This window comes from Pteronotus mesoamericanus, unplaced genomic scaffold (genome assembly GCF_021234165.1).
Source record: "Pteronotus mesoamericanus isolate MK-2021 breed Mesoamerican mustached bat unplaced genomic scaffold, CSHL_Meso_final scaffold_371, whole genome shotgun sequence".
NCBI classification, from domain to species: domain Eukaryota; kingdom Metazoa; phylum Chordata; class Mammalia; order Chiroptera; family Mormoopidae; genus Pteronotus; species Pteronotus mesoamericanus.
The window spans coordinates 240,255-258,337 of record NW_026555314.1 but is presented as its reverse complement, the minus strand read 5'-3'; the positions used below and the strand labels follow the sequence as shown (position 1 = coordinate 258,337).

The window sequence follows — 18,083 nt, the reverse complement described above, 5'->3', positions numbered from 1 at the left end:
TACAGCTACTGTAGTTTCAGATAATTAGTTGAGATCAGGCAAAAACTGACAGGCAGGTCTTGTGTGGGGAGAGGCTGGAGGCGTCTCTCTGGAGGCGACCCTGGAGCTGCCTTCAGGACGGGAAGAGGAACCAGGAGGAAGCAGTGAGTGCGGGGAACAGCAGGGACAGTGTCTGTGGGGAGGGTCTGGTCTCACTGAGGATGAAGGACGGTGAGAAACTGAGGTGTTTATGATACAAAACCAGGCCAGTCCACTGCGACGTCGTCTATAACATTAAGGGTTGTGGTGCAGGACCGGACGTCATGCTAAGGGCACGCCTGGCCAGGAGGCAGAGAAGCTGGAGGAGGCTCCAGGGGGAGGAGGAGCCACTGCCATGTGACCGCTGTCCTCTGTCACAGAGGTGAGCGGGCAGAATGGCCACTAAGACTGTCACTACACAGCGCCTGGTGCTTCCCTCTGGTTTGCACAGGAAGCCACACGGGACCTTCTCTTGTGACCCAGAGAATTCTGGGAACTCATCGTCCTGCTGTCGCAGTTATGACCTTGTTAGAAAATATCACGCTGGACGGGAACTAGACTTGAATGAAACACATCACTTTATCATAACATGATCTACTTCCTCTAAACATTTGTAGTAAGATTGTTGTATCTTTATCATATATTATAAACCACAACATAGACTGTTATTGTGTGTTTGCTTTGAACAGTGATATCTTTTACAGTATTTCATATAACAAAAAGGTCCTATATAAATCCATGTAGTAAAACTATTTCATGCCTTCAATTCCCTGTGTAGCTCACGCTGCTTTCTGTCTAATGCGTGTCCTCTGTTCCTTCTGATACTGACAGTCTGCAGGTGGCCAGTTCTTTAGTTTTTTTACCCTGCAGTGTGGTGCCAGTTAAGGACTCAGCTGGGAGTTCCCTCAAGGCCATCCTGAACCTGAGCCACCCTCTGAGCTGGGTCTGACCTTGGGGGGAGGGCGGTCCCCTCCACCAGCAGCACTTCCCCGTGAGGCCCCCTGTGAGCTGCCAGGACCCAGCGGGGGAGTGAGGGAGGGGCAGCCCTGTGGAGGGGACTCAGGGGGGTTCCTCAGTGTCCCCTGCACGGGGCTGTTCTGTTTGCAGCCTAGGCTACAGGGACACCCTGGTACTTCCTGAGCTCCCATAGCGGGGGCGTTCCAGGGAAAATTGTAGGACAGGTGTCCAATGAGGGACCCCATCACCATTACAATGATGTCAGGGACCATTTCGACCGGATTTGTGTCTGGGTCTGTGAGTCCTTCCACTCATGCCGTCTGTCTCCAACTCCCTCACAGGCCCAGGAAACACCAGGTCAGCCCTGTCCTGGGACACTGAATCCACTGCTGTCCCAGCCCCTGTGGAGCCACCTGAGCTGGGAGGTACAGCCTGAGGACCTGAGGTCTGGGGACCGGGGCCAGAGCTGCCCCTGGCTTCATCCTCAGTCCCATTTGCGCTGCAGGAGAGCGTGACACAGAGGGGGTTGGAGTTTTTGTCTCACTTCCCCGTCTGCCTTTGTCACTGTGAGCATTATAATTGCTGCTCCATGTCTGACAGTAATAGTCAGCCTCGTCCTCAGGCTGGAGGTTGGAGATGGTTAAGTAGCGGTCCGCCCCAGAGCTGGAGCCCGAGGCGGTCGGGGATCCCGTCACCCCTCTCATGGCTTCCGTCGCTCTTCAAATACATCAAATAGCGAGGGGCCTTCCCTGGCTGCTGCTGATGCCATGCAATGGTATAACCGCTGTGCTCACTGCTCAGGGTGCAGGTGAGCTTGGCCGAGGCTCCCAGGGAGGCAGAAGCAGACGGGGGCTGGGTCAGCATAGGATCAGCACAGAGACCTGCAAACACAAAACACGGGGATGATGCCGATGCGCCCAGACAGGATGGATGCCACTCAGGACTGTACTTGGAAGGAAACACCAGGGAGCGGGAGCCCTAGTGCCCAGGGATGGTCTGACCTGTGGAGAAAACCAGGGGCAGGAGGTAGAAGGGAGCCCAGTCCATGGCGGCAGTGGCTTCCAGGAGCTCTGCCCTGAGGCTGCCCAGCTGGCACTGGCCTCTCCAAGCTCCTGTCTTATCCTCTCTTCTTGCAGCTCAAGGGGGAGGAGCAGGAATGCAAATCTGTTTCTGTTCCTCAATTTGTCTGTCCCAGCTCTGGTCTGAGCCCTGGGCCTAAGACCCCCTGCTGGTGAATCCCTGAGGTCAGAAGATGGCCCAGCTGTGGGTTTCAGAGTGGAGAGTTGATTTTACCCAACGCAAGTGTCTTCAAAGGATGCACAGTACACACACATTTTGCCCTGAGCACAGCCCTGGGGAAATGAGGTCCATCAGTCCTTAATGCAAGTTCCACAGCGCCCCCTGCTGTCTTCAGGGTGAGCTTCATCCTGCAATGTTCAGCTTTTTAAACAGAGTGACTGTTCATGACTTTTGAGCCCTCAAGGAAAGCTGACCCTTTCTGAAAGTATTACCCGCATCCCAACCAGACATCAGCCCCCGCCCCTCCTCCTGTCTGATGAGCAGCGAACCCTCACTGCGAGGTTATTCATTTTCCCAGAGCCCCCCTGACAGTTGTGATGAGTCAAGGCTCCAATGCAGCCCAACCTCAGGGCCTGGTGTTTGAATCCCCTCCCAGCCAGGCCTCTCTCCCTGTGCCCTTCCCCTGTCCCAGGTCCCAGGCCTGCCCAGTCCCTGAGTCACAGCCCTCCTCCTCTGGACAGGTGTTGGAGCAATGAGATCGTCACCGCGGTGCACTGTGCACATCTCTGAAAATTACAGGCTGTCTGTGCACACAGGTGGGCCAACAAAATATTTACCCATTTTCATTAACTTAGTGTAATCAAAATGTCAAATACACTAATAGTTTACATTTAATCAATATTGATTGGTAATATTGTCAAATAAGCCATATAAACAATATGTATTGTGAAAGCTAATTCCACTTGTTTCTTCACATTTTTAAATGAGGCTGCTGGAAAATTTTAAATGACACGTGGTTCAAAATTTCCTTTCTATTGATAGGTGTGCACTTCAAAGTCAGTATGTCGGTCACTTGTATTTGAAATAGGAGAGAGGACTTTCTGGCGCCTTAAGGAGAGGACGCATCTCAGCTTTGAGAGCACAGTGAGAGGCCAAGGACAGTGGTGAGACCAGGGACCGTGGGCCAGAAGACCTCAGTGCTGCTGCTGCTTTCTAGTTGTGACCTCAGCCAAGATCCTCAGGATCCCAGGCCTCAGCTTCCCCATCTGTAAAGTGGGGCTTTGGTGACAATGGCCGACACCCAGAGCACCTGCGATTGGACAGTTTGATCAAAGGCAGTGCCGGGCGTGGGGCTGATCCGGATTAGGCACCAATAAATGGGTACGCTCCTCTCCTCAATATCCTCCCTCCTAATCCTGATATGGAATAAAAAGCAAAGGCCCTGGATAATGGCTGGAGAAAGTGAGGGAGAGGGAAAGGCTGCGGTTTGGGACATTGGACTCTGGAGATATTTCTATGCAACACCGACATACGCACACAACACGCACACGTATGCCCTTCTGTGCCCACGCACAACGCCCTTCGCTCAAGTCAAGGGCGGGCACATCTCCCAGCCCCCTGTTCTGATCACAGATAATAAGAATATTGTTGATGTCATTAGTAAAGAGGAGGCCACACTGGACAAGGTGGACCCTGAATCCCATTAAATGCTGTCATTAAAAAGGGGACACACAAAAGTGAGTCCTTCATGCAAAGAGGGAGGCAGAGTACAAGCCCAGGTCCATGGATGGCAGTGACCCCCAGAAGCTGGAAGGGATGCAGGGGAAAACGCTCCTTCACAGTCCACAAAACACCAGCCTAGCTCAATATTCACCTCAGGCTGTTAGCCTCACAAACATGAGACAGTAGATCCCTACTGTCACCCTGTGATGGTTTCTGCATCCCCAGCACCTGCACAGCCCCCTCAAACACAGTTCTGAGGTTCCCAGCAGCAGGGCCTGCCCTTCCAGAGGCTTCTGTCTGCCTGTCTGATCCCACCCCCCTGGGGGGGGGGGTCTCCTGCCAGCAGCTTCCCTCCCCTGAGGCTCTGATTCTCCTCCGGGGAGCCTGCCTCTCTCCCCAGAATACAGTCTGTCCTGGACCCTGAGACCATGGTTCCCCTCTCAGCTCCTTCTGGGGTCCCAGTGAGGAGTGGCCGCAAAGTTGCCAAGTCTGTCCTGTCCCACAAACCGTCTCCGGTTTCCAGTATGAGGATCACCCTAAGTGTGTAAGTTGAGTGCCTACTTTGCGGGACCCTGTGCACACTCCCTCCCTCACAGACTGAGTCTAATTGAGACAGAAGATTCAACTCAGATGTGACCTGAACTAAAGATGCACAGGAGGGATACGGGGTCTGAGGGTTTGTTCTGGAAAAGCCTATCACTTGGTTTATGTCATGAATGGCCTCCCTGAGGATGGGACATTTATGCAGGACCCAAAAGGAAAAGGTGCCGTTAACCAGGCTGGGATGGGTACCCTGTGGAGGAAGGGGGAGGGGGGAGCTGAGGTTGCTCACAGGTGAGAAAGGGATTCACGAGGAGGTGGGAGGCGTCTTTGACAGTAGGGCGCTCGGATCCAGCAGGGTCCAGGCAGCTGGGGGCAGATGAAGGTTGGCCTGAATCCTGTGCGCCCGCCCCCCTCCGTCGGCTTCCTCAGGACGCACAGGCAGGCCCATATCCATGGTCCCCCCATGACTTCCCCTGCTACTGGGAGAGAGGACAGGCCTGAAATGCTGGACGGAGAGGCCCCGTCCTAGGACAGGGTGGAGAGGGTAGCTGGAGTTGGGGTCTCCAGGAGACACCCCACTGCAGTCCCGCCCAGACTGCGCGGGATCAGGACAGCACGTGCATCGGCCTCTCCTGCGCCACCTGGTTGTGTCTGATCGACCAGACCACAGGCAGGGACAGGGTTTGTTCCTGAATGGCCTCATGCGCTCATGTTCAGAGGACACGCTGTGCCAAGTGGGGAGACAGGGGAGGGGACTCACTTCTTCAGCGTTGAACTAGAAGGTGTCCCTTGTTAGGAAGCCTCACAACGCAGCAGGGGACAGGAGGCCAGCCAGGGTAGACAGGGTTCACCCCCATCACTAACACTGTGGCGAAGAGCCCCGTGCCCACCCTCTGGGAGAACCCCAATAAGTGCCAGCCCCCTGGTGCATGGAGCACAGAGGGAGGCTCAGAGGAGCTTGTGGTCACCTGGGTCCCTGAGGTTCGATTCCTGACCTTCCCCCTCAGCCGTGTTAGGCTGCGGTCAGGGGCGGTCGGTGTCAGGAGACACGATTATAACGTCCATGTCACAGCTGCTCCTGCACAGAATATGGTCAGCATCTGTCCAGGGGCTCCACATGCCTGGGAGGAGGGGGACGTCAGGACAGAGTTGGCCCAACACCTGACGGGAGGGACAGAATTGGGCAGGGCGAGGGCAGGGTCAAGCCCACAGGGACAGTGTCCTTCTCTCCGCCCTCCTGTCGCGGCAGCCGCAGTTCCACTCCGAGCGAGCCAGAGGGCTGCGACGGCCCCCCCAGGACACCGCTAGATCCCCTTTCCCGCGACCTCGGCATGGCAACCTGGACACAGAGCTGCGCTCGGCCACTGGGTATCCCTCCACCATATGCTGACCTTGGCAAAGCTGCCAGATATATTTTCAACAAAGGATTCAGCTCAGCTGAGCTGGGAGGCTCTCAGATTAATCTTGAAATTTTCTCCAAGGCACAGCCCAGGCACCACGATGTAGGAATTCAAGGACCGTTATTTCCGGACCCAGGACTCGGCACCTGTACTGTGTGGCCCTCCTCCCAGAAGTGACAGCGCCGCACAGACACCAGCCTGGCCTGGTCCCGCCGGCCCTGAATCCACCGCTGCCCCACCCTCCGCACAGCTCCCTGGGAGGGGCCGCCTGGAACCTGGGAGACGGGACCTGGGCCAGAGCTGGGCATGGCTTTGTCTGCAGTCCCAGTGCGGCCTGAGGAGAGCGTGACCCAGATGGAGGTTTGTGTCTCACTTCCCCCGTCTGCCTGTGTCACTGTGAGCATTAATACTGCTATGCCCTGCTGCACAGAAATAGTCCGCCTCGTCCTCGGCCTGGGCCCCGCTGATGGTCAGGGTGGCCGTGTTCCCCGAGTTGGAGCCTGAGAATCGGTCAGGGATCCCTGAGGGCCGGTTGCTGTCACGATAGATGACCGTTACAGGAGCCTGGCCGGGCTTCTGCTGGTACCAGGAAGCATATTTACTTCCAATGTTGTCTCCCTCACAGGTGATCCTCGCTGTCTGTCCCAGATTTACCGACACTGAGGACGTCTGCGTCACCTCATAGGAGGCCGCAAAGCCTGCAACAGAGGGAAGGAGAGGTGTGTTTAAGGTTGAAAGAGCCCTTCCCAAGAGACCCCTGCCTGCCTGCCTCAGGGAGCTATAGGGATTATGTGGGCCATCTTTCTAAGTCCCAGTGCCCCAGGGGTCTGGCTACTCCATGAAGCCTTGAACAAATGAGGAGCCCTGCCTGCCCTTCCTCCTGGCAGGGGCAGCCCCTCAGGCTGACACAGAGCCCCTGAGCACAGCGGGAAGCTCAGCCCCTCAGCCCCTCCTCCTGCCAGAGTCCTGTGCATGGGCTCCTGAGGGAGCTCACTGCTGAGCTCAGGGTCAGGGTCAGGGTCAGGCTGTCCAGATCCCCAGGCTGGGGTAGGTGGGGGCCTGGGCGCAGCACCTGCGCAGTGAGCAAGGAGGCCGAGGAGGAGGTGGGTCCAGGCCATGGCAGAGGTGCCCGCTTCTGTGCCCTGAGCCCGAGCTGGGCAGGGCTCCTCCTGGGCCTCTCTTATCCCCTTGCTGGGGAGGCAGCTGCTGGGTATGCAAATCAGCCGGGGCTCAGGGGCTCCCTGAGGAGCTTGTGGTATCAGAGAAGGCTCAGCCCCAGGGGCCCTTGGACCCCACCCTTACCTTAAGGGATTCCTCTTACCCTTGGTCCCACATGTGGGACTATTTCCCCATCTCTAAGCCGGGCTAGGTCCTGGGCTGAGCAGGCCAGGCCGGGCTCGCAGGTGGAGCCTGTCTGTGTTGTCAGGACAACCTCAGTCCTCAGATGCGTGAAGCCTAGGGTCGGTGTCGTCCTGGGCCTGTCCTGGGGTTGCCAGAAAGTCAGTGCTGATGCTGAGGTTTCCCTGGGGCCCCGACCCAGTATATTGTTCGTTTTCTGGTCTTGCTCGGGAAGAAGACAATTCATTTTGGTCCCAGATTTCATGGAAGTCTCATGCCTAACTGTCTTTTGGTTGAATTCAGATGTTGGATTTGTCCTGACCTCCCTTTTGGGAGCCTTACGCAAAGGACTCCTCTGTCCTCCGGGAGCCAGTGCAGGGACCTTCCTGACCCCACCGCACAGGTGACACCAGGAGGCCAGTGGGGAGAGGATTCACCCTCATCGCGGCTCCTCAGCCACAAGCCCCGGTGAGACTCCTCCCTTGCGAAGCGCGTGTGGCGATTACAGAGAGTTCACGGTGCTGGGCGTCTCTGCTTCGCGCCCCGCGCTTTGGGGGCCGGTCCCCGTCGCCGCGCCTCGGTATCACTGGAGAGCGGTCCGGGCCGAGCACAGACCCGGAGCTCAGACGGGCGAGAGCTGCCGTGCGGTCTCAGCTCTCAGCGATTTCATGACGATGAATCGCCTCCAGATCCCGAGGGTGTGGGGCGACGGCAACATCTCCACGAGCAGGAGGTGAGAGTCCCACAGGCAGGAGAATCCGTACATCAGTGTCAAGGAGGGTACTTTGGAAAAGGCACCTGTTTTCAGCAGTAAGGTCATGGTTACTAACGCTCCTGGGTGTTAGAACCCCTGCTGGCAGGCCCGCCCAGTCTCCGGTGGGCTTTGCCACGGGACTCTCTGCTGCCCCCTGGTGTCAGCCCCACACTGGCTGCGGAGGCACAGGGGTGTCCTCTGTCCAGGTGGGGGGTCAGAAGCCACCGGGGAGGTCGTGACCCCCTAATCCATGGGCTGCAGGCCCCAGGGGAGAAATCGCTTTTCTCTATGTGGTCCCTGCGCGCTTTCAACCTGGCACGAGAGTCTCAGGGCACCGATGAAAGATGAGCATACTCGTTTAGAGTAGAAGAATGTAGGTCCCCCTTGAGGCGTCCCTGTACCTGTCCTGGGCTTGGTGCTGAGGACAGCGGCTCAGGGGCTGGCTCTCACTGGTGCCGGCTGTGGGGGCAGAGACAGCACGGGGCGGTGGAGGCCACTTTAACAAAGACAGAGGCAGGACATCCACCAGACAAACATTGATTTAGACCCACGTGGGCGTGGCACTTTCGAACCTGGCAATCGCATCGGTGAGAAGCAGGCCCAGTGCCTGCTGAAGGGAGGCCCGTGTTGCCGGTGGACGGTGCGGTGGCGCCCGGGCTGTGAGGACGCAGCAGACCTTCCGCCTCACCTCCCACCTCTGCGTCGTCTTCTGTGTTTGTCTAAAGCTGGAGCCTCTCTCACGCTGTCTGTTTGTTGCTGAGGTAGGAGTTGAATCTGTCCTGTTAGGAGAGACTCATGAAGTCCGTGTTCGGCTGTGCAAACACGGGGCCGTTGACTGAAGGAGCTCCAACGCTCCAGTGACCTCCGTCACCAAGGACATCCGAACCGCATCGGGAACGCGTCGAGGTTGAGGAATCAAAACCTAAAGACAACCAGTCACAAGGAGCCAACTAGCCTTACGCCACAGGCCCTCAAACAATTCCTTGCTTTGCTTCTGCACCTTCCCTGCCTTCCCAGCGCCTGTTGGCTCAGTGCTCCTAAGCGCCGGGGTGTGGCACCGCCTGGTTGGGGTGCATTTTTGTTCAAATGAACTGCAACTTTTAAAAATATGCCTCCGTTTCTCTTTAAATGTATTTTTGCAACGTTGCCTCTATTTCTGTGTGTTGTTAAATGACTGACTTAAAGTCTCTTGTTATTATAGGTCTCTTCAGATTTTCTGTATATTTTGAGTTGGTTTTGGCCCTTGGTGGGCTTCTATAACCTTTTGACCATTTTATGTAGTCCATGTAATATGTTGCTGTACAACCGCACATAGCGTTACCTGACAACTGTTTTTATTTTTGTGAGATTGTAAACCCTTTTTCCAAAGGCCTGTTCTAAAGGAAAAGTACATGAATTCTGGCTTTCCTATTCATTCATGCGGTTGTCGGGGCCCCTTTGTGTGGTATTGGGGACTGTGGCCCCGCGAAACAATGCGGCGTGTGTCCTGCAGCTTGCTCTGACTCGCTCTGTCCTGACAGGGGAAAGTCAAGGGTTTAGTCTCAAAGCAGGAGAAAAGAGTCCTGAGCCGCTGACCCTTGGCTTAGTGCTCAGCTGACGTCAGTGTGTCTGACAGCCCCTAAGCCGAGGCTGATCTACGTATTCCTCTTACTGGGACCTATCGCTCTCTGACGTGGACTGAGGAGCTCTGCACGCCTGCCTGCTGCGGACCCCTGCACGTATCATCCTCAGGAAGAGCCATTTCAGAGAAGGGCTCAGGGCGTCCCCACTGGAGCGAATCGCCACCCCCTCTGCTTGACGGGCAAAGGTGTCTGGAACGAGCTGTTATTTCATCCGCAGGGAAACGGGGGACTCTGCGGCACGGGGGCCCCCGCGTGCTGTTACCTTTAGTATGATTTTTTATCTCTTAGCAGAAGCTCTACTGATCGCCTACCTTCTGCTCATTTCGGTGTGAGGACTCCCTTGAGCATTTCTTGCAGCACAGACACGTTCTCTGCTGTGCCCTGGAGCACATCCTTCTGTGGAGCTGGCAGCCAAGCTTCCCGTGAGAACGGATTGATGAGGAGTCAAAGCTGAGGAGTGAGGGAACAGAGAGACGTAACATCCAAGTGTGAAGATGGAAACCTGAGGATCTTGTTTAACTGCGAAATGAAACGGCTGTCATAGAGATTTGGGGCCACTGTAGGAACATGAGATGGACTGGACAGAGGACCGTCGCCAATTTGTGAAGGAGACATCGAGGCTGAGAGATAGAGAGCCACGGGGATCAAGAGAGCAGTGGAGACACCGAGGTAGGGGAACGGAGGGAGAGAGAAGACAGGGCTGTCGGGCACCAGGTCACCCTTCGTGACATCCGGGAGTGGGCGCCTGGGGGTTCCGCATGCACTTCTTTCCAATGTTCTGTCTGTTAAAGGTCTTCAGTTTCAGCTTCCTGTACTTCATTTTCTGACGGAGCAATTTTGAAAAGTATGATGAAATAGACATGCCTAATATTTATTATTTTAATCATTGTGATGGATAATTTTGTGTGTCAACTTGAGAAGTCCCCAGATTCACCTTATTCTAGCTGTGTCCGCAGGGCGTCTCCAGACGACATTACCATTTGAACCAGCAGACTCAGGAAAGCAGACTGTCGTCCCCCAGGTGGACGGCACCGCCCACCCCCCTGGGAGCCCGCGAAGGGCACCTGCCGGGGAGGGAGAAGTCCTGCTTTCTGCCGCCTCCCCGAGGCTGCAGCAGGTGCATCTGGCTTCCCTTCCCGGGGACTGAGACCCACGCCACCGCTCCGCGGGCCTCAGCCTCGGGCTGCGTCACACCCGGCTCTCCTGGGCCTCCCGTGTCCTCGGGGCACACCGGGCGACTTCTCAGCCTCCCACTCTCAGGAGCAATTCCTCAGAGTCAACGTATCACGTTACTATTATTCCCTGTTGGTTCTGTTTCTCTGGGCAAGGCTGAATGACACCGTCGTTTCTATTGAATAAAAGAACTGTTTAGCAGCACTGGAAACAATCAGATGATGGTGCACTGTCACACGTCCGTATTGCTGGAGCTTTTTTATGGCCCCAGAGTGAATCTCTGTGTCATTTAGACAATACTTCTGGGTACTATGACCTGCCGTACAACATGAGCACAGTGTGGCCAGGAAAAGTCCCAGGAATGAGCCAGGCCGTGTCTGTGCTTTCTGAACCGTCTTGTGAAACGCAGGGATGGAAGGGCCTGCGTCCAGGTCTCCTTCTTCCCCCGCCTCGGGCAGCCCCTGACCCAGCTCCTGGGGACTCGGCCAGTGGTGTCTGTTCAAGGAGATATCAATTCTAGAGGGACCGCACCATCGCAGGCAGCTCTCTCTTGAGAGCAACAAGTGATGACGTGAGGGACGGCTGGGCTCTATTATGCCTTTGGAATCCTTGCCTTCCCCTCCCCCTCCCAGCCTGACAATAGCCTTTTAGCTCAGAACAGCCGCCTTCCTCAAGTTTCCATCAGCATAAGGCAAGGCCCTGAGAGGACCGAGAACCTACGTTTGTGTGTCTCATATCCTTGGGGTGGGGGACCCTGAAGACACCTGACTCTGAGGCCTGACCTACAGCGACTCAATGGCTCAGGACAGTGAGCAGCAGGCCAGGCTTAGGGGTTTAAGTCCCACTTCCCTGCCTGGGTGTGTCCCTGTGAGTCAATGCCAGCTGCTCCCACTGCCAAAGGTTACTGAATAGTAAGAGTCGGCCTCGTCCTGGGCCTGGGCCCCACTGACGGTCAGGGTGGCCGTGTTCCCTGGGTTGGAGCCTGAGATTCGGTCAGGGATCCGTGAGTTCCGCTTGGAGCTGGAATTAATGACTGTTACAGGGGCCTGGCCGGGCTTCTGCGGGTGCCATTAAGCATTTGTACTTCCAAGCTTGTCTCCCCCAAGGGTGATCCGGGCCGCCTGTCCCAGGTTCACCGAAACCAAGACGGCTGTGAGAGCTCATAGGGCGGCCACAGAGCCTGCAAGAGAGGAAGGTAGATAGGATTCCTGCGGAGGGCTCATGAGGTGGACGAAGCCGTGCCTGGCCTACAATGAGCTCCCGGATGGGGGTGCGTGGGAGCCTGGGCGCAGCACCTGCGCAGTGAGTGAGGAGGCCGAGGAGGAGAGGGGTCCAGGCCACGGAGGAGGTGCCCGCTTCTGCTCCCTGAGCCCGAGCTGGGCGGGGCTCCTCCTGGGCCTGTCTCATCCCCTTGCTGGGGAGGCAGCTGCTGGGTATGCAAATCAGCCGGGGGTCAGGGGCTGCCTGAGGAGCTTGTGGTCCTGAGACTGGCTCAGCACTAGGGACACACAGCAGGGAGGGGTGTTCCCTGCAGACCCCACCTTCAGCCCAAAGATCTGGTTCCTCGTCTGGTGCCAGAGTGTGGGGCTGACATCTGCACCCCAGACCGTCTCATGGCCTCGCCCCTGGGGGCCTGACCACAGCAGGGCTGAGAGGTGATGTGTGTCTGCATGTTCTGAAGCCATTATAGAGCGGTAACTGGAGAGGTGACAATATGAGCCTGAGGTCCCATCCCCCGCAGCTTCGAGCAGCAGAGCCCGAATGGAATTTATACCTTCCCCAGGGCACAGGGCGTTTTGGGAGCCCCTGTAAGTGTCTATACTTGGTTACAGCTCCTGGGACAGGTCACTGATGCTGGGCCTCAATGTCCCCGGTGTGCGCTAGTGCCACGGACGGCTCCGGAGCTTGAAAAGTTTCAACAGTTAACAGAGCTTAAGTGCAAATGGGGTCGGCCGGGCAGGATGAATAACCTTCCCGTGGGATAGAAAAACTGGCTAGTTCTACATGGACCAAACCTGAGAGACTCAGGATGCCACACCACAGTCAAAGGCGATCCTGTAGAAGACGCACTACTCTTTCTCCAGGTGAAAGGTGTTGGTTAATAACCAGCTTGTTTTAGCACTAGTAAATTATTTCCATTTTTAATAAAGGGAGAGATGAATAAAAAAATATAATGGAATAATCCCCTGCCTGTTAGAATTCCTCTTGCTCAGGCCCCCCAGTCTCCAGGAGGCTTTGCCAGGTGGTCTCTGCTGCCCCCTGGTGGCCCCTCCGCACTGGCTGCTGGAGGAGCAGCTGTGCCCTCTGTCCAGGTACAGGTTCTGAACTTACTGCTCAGGTGGTAACTGCCTGATCCGGGGACTGCTGGTCCCAGGGGAGGAACTGATGGTCTCTACATAACCATTGTCTGTCACATGACCACGCACAAGAGGTTCAGATCCCCTAGAGAATATGAAGAGTTTCATCTGGAGGATGAGGGGGAGCCCACCAGAAACATCATTGCGCATATCTCTTGGGTGGTGGTGTGATTCTGGAGCTCAGACTGGGGACCCAGGACTCGGGGGCTGCCTCCCACTGCTGCCCCCACTCGTGCAGGCTCTGCCCTGGCCGGTGCTTGTGGTTATGGATGCAAACAGACAGAGCAGAGCACGCCCCCGCACACATCAATCCGACCCTCGTGGCCTGCCACACATCCATCCTGGTCATATGTGTGAACAGAACTCAGTCCCTGTCCCACACATTCCGTTGTGCACCTAGGATCGCACAGGGGACACGATTGTTTGGGTGACACAGTGCACAGTCACCACCGCCTTCCACCTGTGTGTTGTCTTCCATCCCCATTGAAAAGCCGGACGAGTGCTCCTCTCAGGCCCTTCTTGGCCAGTATTGACCTTGCGGCTCAGTGTTGACCCACGAGCGTGTCAGCTGGCTTTGTCCTGAAGAAATTCTGCTACAGAAGGAAAGAAATAGAGGAGATGTACGCGGCTCCTGTCCCTTGAAGCGGGGTGTGACAGCTGGAGCTCTGGGGCCATCCTGAGGTCCCTCTGCAGCAAGTTGAAAGCAAGGCCTCCATTGCACAGATGTCGGTAAAGAAAGGGAGAGGGATTTGGGGCCTCATGGAGCAGGTGCGTATCTGGAGAACCACCGTGGGACTCGAGGCGTGTTGTGCAGGAGAGAAATTGGCTCCTGTCTGTCCATGTCCCTTATTGGCATGTGTATGTTTGCGTTAAAAAATTCCTGACTAAAGAGGAAAATAAAAAGCTAAAATAAATTAACCAATAATGAAAACAATGATAGGGCAATGATTACACAGCTGGTATGTAGTTTCAGACACTTAACTTGAGATCAGACAAGAATTGACAGGCAGGTCCTGTGTGGGGAGAGGCTGGAGACGTCTCTCTGGAGGTGACCCCGGAGCTGCCGTCAAGACGGGAAGAAGAACCAGGAGGAAGCAGTGAGTGTGGGAACAGCAGGGTCAGTGCCCTGTGGAAGGGTCTGGTCTGCCTGAGGATGAAGGACGGTGAGAAACTAAGGTGTTTATGATACAAAAGCAGGCGAGTCCACTGTGACGTCGTCTATAACATTAAGGGACGTGGTGCAGGACCGGATGTCATGGTAAGTGCACGCCTGGCCCAGGAGTCAGAGCACCTGGAGGAGGCTCCAGGGGGAGGAGGAGCCACTGCCATGTGACCGCTGTCCTCTGTCACAGAGGTGAGTGGGCAGGATGGCCACAAACACTGTCACTACACAGCGGACATGCGGCCATGACATCCTGGGCTTCCGGAGCCCCATAGCTGGGGCGTTACGGAGAAAATTGCAGGACAGCTGACATAGGAGGGGCCCCGTCACCATTTCATTGATGTCAGGGACCATTTCCACTGGATGAGAGACCTTCCATTCATGCCCTCTGTCTCCAGCTCCCACGCAGGCCCAGGAAACAGCAGGTCGGGTCTGTCCTGGGACACTGAATCCACTGCTGTCCCAGCCCCTGCGGGGCCACTTGGGATGGGAGGTGCAGCCTGAGGATCTGAGGTGTGGGGACCGGGGCCAGAGCTGCTCCTGGCTTCATATTTGGTCCTATTTGGGCTGCAGGAGAGCGTGACACAGATGGGGTTGTGGTTTGTGTCTCACTTCCCCGTCTGCCTGTGTCACTGTGAGCATTAGTACTGCTGTCCCACACCTGACAGTAATAGTCCGCCTCGTCCTGGGCCTGGGCCCCGCCGATGGTCAGGGTGGCCGTGTTCCCCGAGTTGGAGCCAGAGAATCGGTCAGGGATCCCTGAGGGCCGTCTGCTGCTCTCATAGATGACCGTTACAGGGGCCTGGCCGGGCTTCTGCTGGAACCAGGAAGCATATTTACTTCCAATGTTGTCTCCCCCACAGGTGATCCTGGCCGTCTGTCCCAGGTTCACGGAAGCCGAGGTCGGCTGTGTCAAAACATAGGCGGTCGCAGAGCCTGCAAGAGAGGGAAGGAGAGGTGTGTTTAAGGTTGAAGGACCCCTTCCCAAGAGACCCCTGCCTGCCTGCCTCAGGGAGCTATAGGGATTCTGTCGAGCTTCTTTCTAAGTCCCAGTGCCCCAGGGGTCTGGCTACTCCATGAAGCCTTGAACAAATGAGGAGCCCTGCCTGCCCTTCCTCCTGGCAGGGGCAGCCCCTCAGGCTGACACAGAGCCCCTCAGCACAGCGGGAAGCTCAGCCCCTCAGCCCCTCCTCCTGCCACAGAGTCCTGTGCATGGGGCTCCCGAGGCAGCGCCCTGCTGAGCTCAGGGTCAGGGTCAGGGTCAGGCTGTCCAGATCCCCGGGCTGGGGTGGGTGGGGGCCTGGGCGCAGCACCTGCGCAGTGAGCGAGGAGGCCGAGGAGGAGAGGGGTCCAGGCCATGGCGGAGTTGCCTGCTTCTGGTCCCTGACCCCGAGCTGGGCAGGGCTCCTCCTGGGCCTCTCTTATCCCCTTGCTGGGGAGGCAGCTGCTGGGTATGCAAATCAGCCGGGGGGTCAGGGGCTGCCTGAGGAGCTTGTGGTCCTGAGACTGGCTCAGCACTAGGGACACAGGGCAGGGAGGGGCGGTCCCAACAGACCTCACGCTCAGCCCCGGGATTCTTGGTTTCTTCTCTGGTGCCATAGCATGCGGCTGACATCTCCACCGCTGACTGTCCCACGCCCTCACTCCAGGTTCGTCAGGACATTGCTGAGATGAGAGGACATGTGTGTCTTCATGTTCTGAACCCATTACAGAGCGGTAACTCTGGAGGTGACAATAAGAGCCTGAGGTCCTTCTTCCCTCACAGTTTTGAGCACAGAGCCTGAGTGAAATCCCCACCTTGCTCAGGGCACAGGGCGTTTCTGGAGCCCCTGAGATGCTGAAAGTCTCTGTACTTGGTTACAGCTCCTGCGACAGGTCACGGACGCTGTGTCCCCGTGTCCCCAGGGGTGCGCTAGTGCCAGGGACACGTCCAGAGCTTGAAAAGGTTTGACAGTTCCAGAGCTTTAGCACGAATGGGGTGGGTGGGACAGGAATGAAGAACCTAGACCTGTGCCCGGGAAACTGGCCAATTCTACTAGAAGTAAAGCTGAGAGACTCACAGTCAGAATGTAACATCAGTGTGGAAGGAGATACTGCAGAAAACATCCTAAACCTTCTACAGGTGTGAGGTGGTGGCTAATCATCCGCTTGTTTAAGCACAATTAAATTATTTTGATTTTTAATACAGGGACGGATGAATAAAAAAACACATTATAGTATCCCCCTGCCTTTTAGAATTCCTCATGCCCAGGCCCCCAAGTCTGCAGGAGCCTTTGCCAGGTGGTCTCTGCTGCCCCCTGGTGGCCCCTCCGCACTGGCTGCTGGAGGAGCAGGTGTGTCTTTGGTCCAGGGCAGAGCCTGAACCTACTGCTCAGGTGCTAACCGCCTGATCCACGGACTGCAGGTCCCAGGAGAGGAATTGCTGTTTCTACATAAACTGCCTGTCACACGACCAGGGACAAGAGGCTCGGATCACTCATACAATATAAACGGGTACATTTGGAGGATAGAGGGGAGCCCATCTGAAACATCTTTGCGCATATCTCTCGGGTGGCAGTGTGATTCTGGGGCTCGGACAGGGAACCAGGACTCAGGGGCTGCCTCCCGCTGCTGCCCCCACTCGTGCAGGCTCTGCCCTGGGCGGTGGCGGCTACTGCTGCAGAGACTGAGAGAGCGGAACACACCCCCCGCTCACATGGACTCAGACCCTCGTTGCCTGCCAGGCGTCCATCCTGGTCGTATGTGTGGACACGACTCAGTCCCTGTCCCCCAGTTCCGTTGTGCACATAGGACCTCACAGGGGACACGGTTCTTTGGGGACACAGTGCACGGTCACCACCCCTCCCTATCTTTGTCTTCCATCCTCGCTGAAAAGCCACTTGATTGCTCTTCTCAGGTCCCTCTCGGCCAGTATTGTTCTTGTGGCTCAGTGCTGACCCTTCGGTTGGTTTGTTAGCTGTTCTTTTTCCTTAGAGCTTTGGCTTTGTACAGGAAAAGAATAGACTAGATTTACGCGGCTCCTGTCCCTTGAAGCCGGGTGCGACAGCTGCAGCTGTGGGGCCATCCTGAGGCCCATCTGCAGCAAGTTGAAAGCAGAGCCTCCATTGCAGTGATGATGGTCAAGAACGTGAGAGGGATTTGGGGCCTCATCGAGCAGGTGCGTATCGGGAGAACCACCGTGGGGCTCCAGACGTGTTGTGCAGGAGAGAAATGGGCTTCTGTCTGTCCCCGCCCCTTATTGTCACATGTATGTTTTGCATGAAAAAGTTCCTGACTAATAAGGAATAAAATGAGCAAACCTCAATTAATCAATAATGAAAACAATTATACTTACCTGGCTGGGGACATACCATGGTCACAAAGGTGGTTTTCCCAGGGGGGAGGCGTACCCATTGCGCTCTGGGTGTGCTGACCCCTGCTATTTCCCCAAATGTGGGAAACTAGACTGCAGAATTTGTGGTAGTGGGCGACTGCGTTCGCGCTCTCCCCTGGCCAAAAATATAATAATATAATGAAAACAATTATTGGGCCATGATTACAGAGCTGTAGTACTTTCAGTTAATCAGTTGAGATCAGATAGAATTGACAGGCAGGTCCTGTGTGGGGAGACGCTGGAGGGGTCTCTGTGGAGGTGACCCAGGAGCTTCGTCAGGACGGGAAGAGGAACCAGGAGGAAGCAGTGAGTGTGGGGACAGCAGGGTCAGTGCCCTGTGGGGAGGGACTGGTCTGCCTGAGGAGGAAGGACAGTGAGAAACTAACGTGTTTATGACACCTAACCAGGTCAGTCCACTGTGACGTGATCTATAACATTACGGGACGTGGTGCAGGACCGGACGGCACGCTGAGCACGTGCCTGGCCCAGGAGTCAGAGCAGCTGGAGGAGGGTCCAGGGGGAGGAGAAGCCACTGCCATGTGACCGCTGTCCTCTGTCACAGAGGTGAGCGGGCAGATGGGCCCCAAGAACTGTCACTACACAGCGGCTGCTGCTTCCCTCTGGTTTGCACAGGAAGTCACACG

The 18,083-nt window shown here is 56.2% G+C and overlaps 1 non-coding gene and 1 gene segment (V, D, J or C); one reads left to right on the top strand and one right to left on the bottom strand.

The window, feature by feature from the left end:
• Positions 1-6,029: 6,029 nt before the first annotated feature.
• LOC129086284 (immunoglobulin lambda variable 3-9-like) lies at positions 6,030-17,419 on the bottom strand. The segment is given in 3 exon segments: positions 6,030-6,358; positions 15,380-15,583; positions 17,401-17,419. Coding segments are annotated over 3 exon segments (552 nt in total).
• LOC129086398 (U1 spliceosomal RNA) lies at positions 17,393-17,557 on the top strand. The gene has a single exon (XR_008530807.1). It is a non-coding gene; the product is annotated as a U1 spliceosomal RNA (small nuclear RNA).
• The last annotated feature ends 526 nt before the right edge of the window (positions 17,558-18,083 follow it).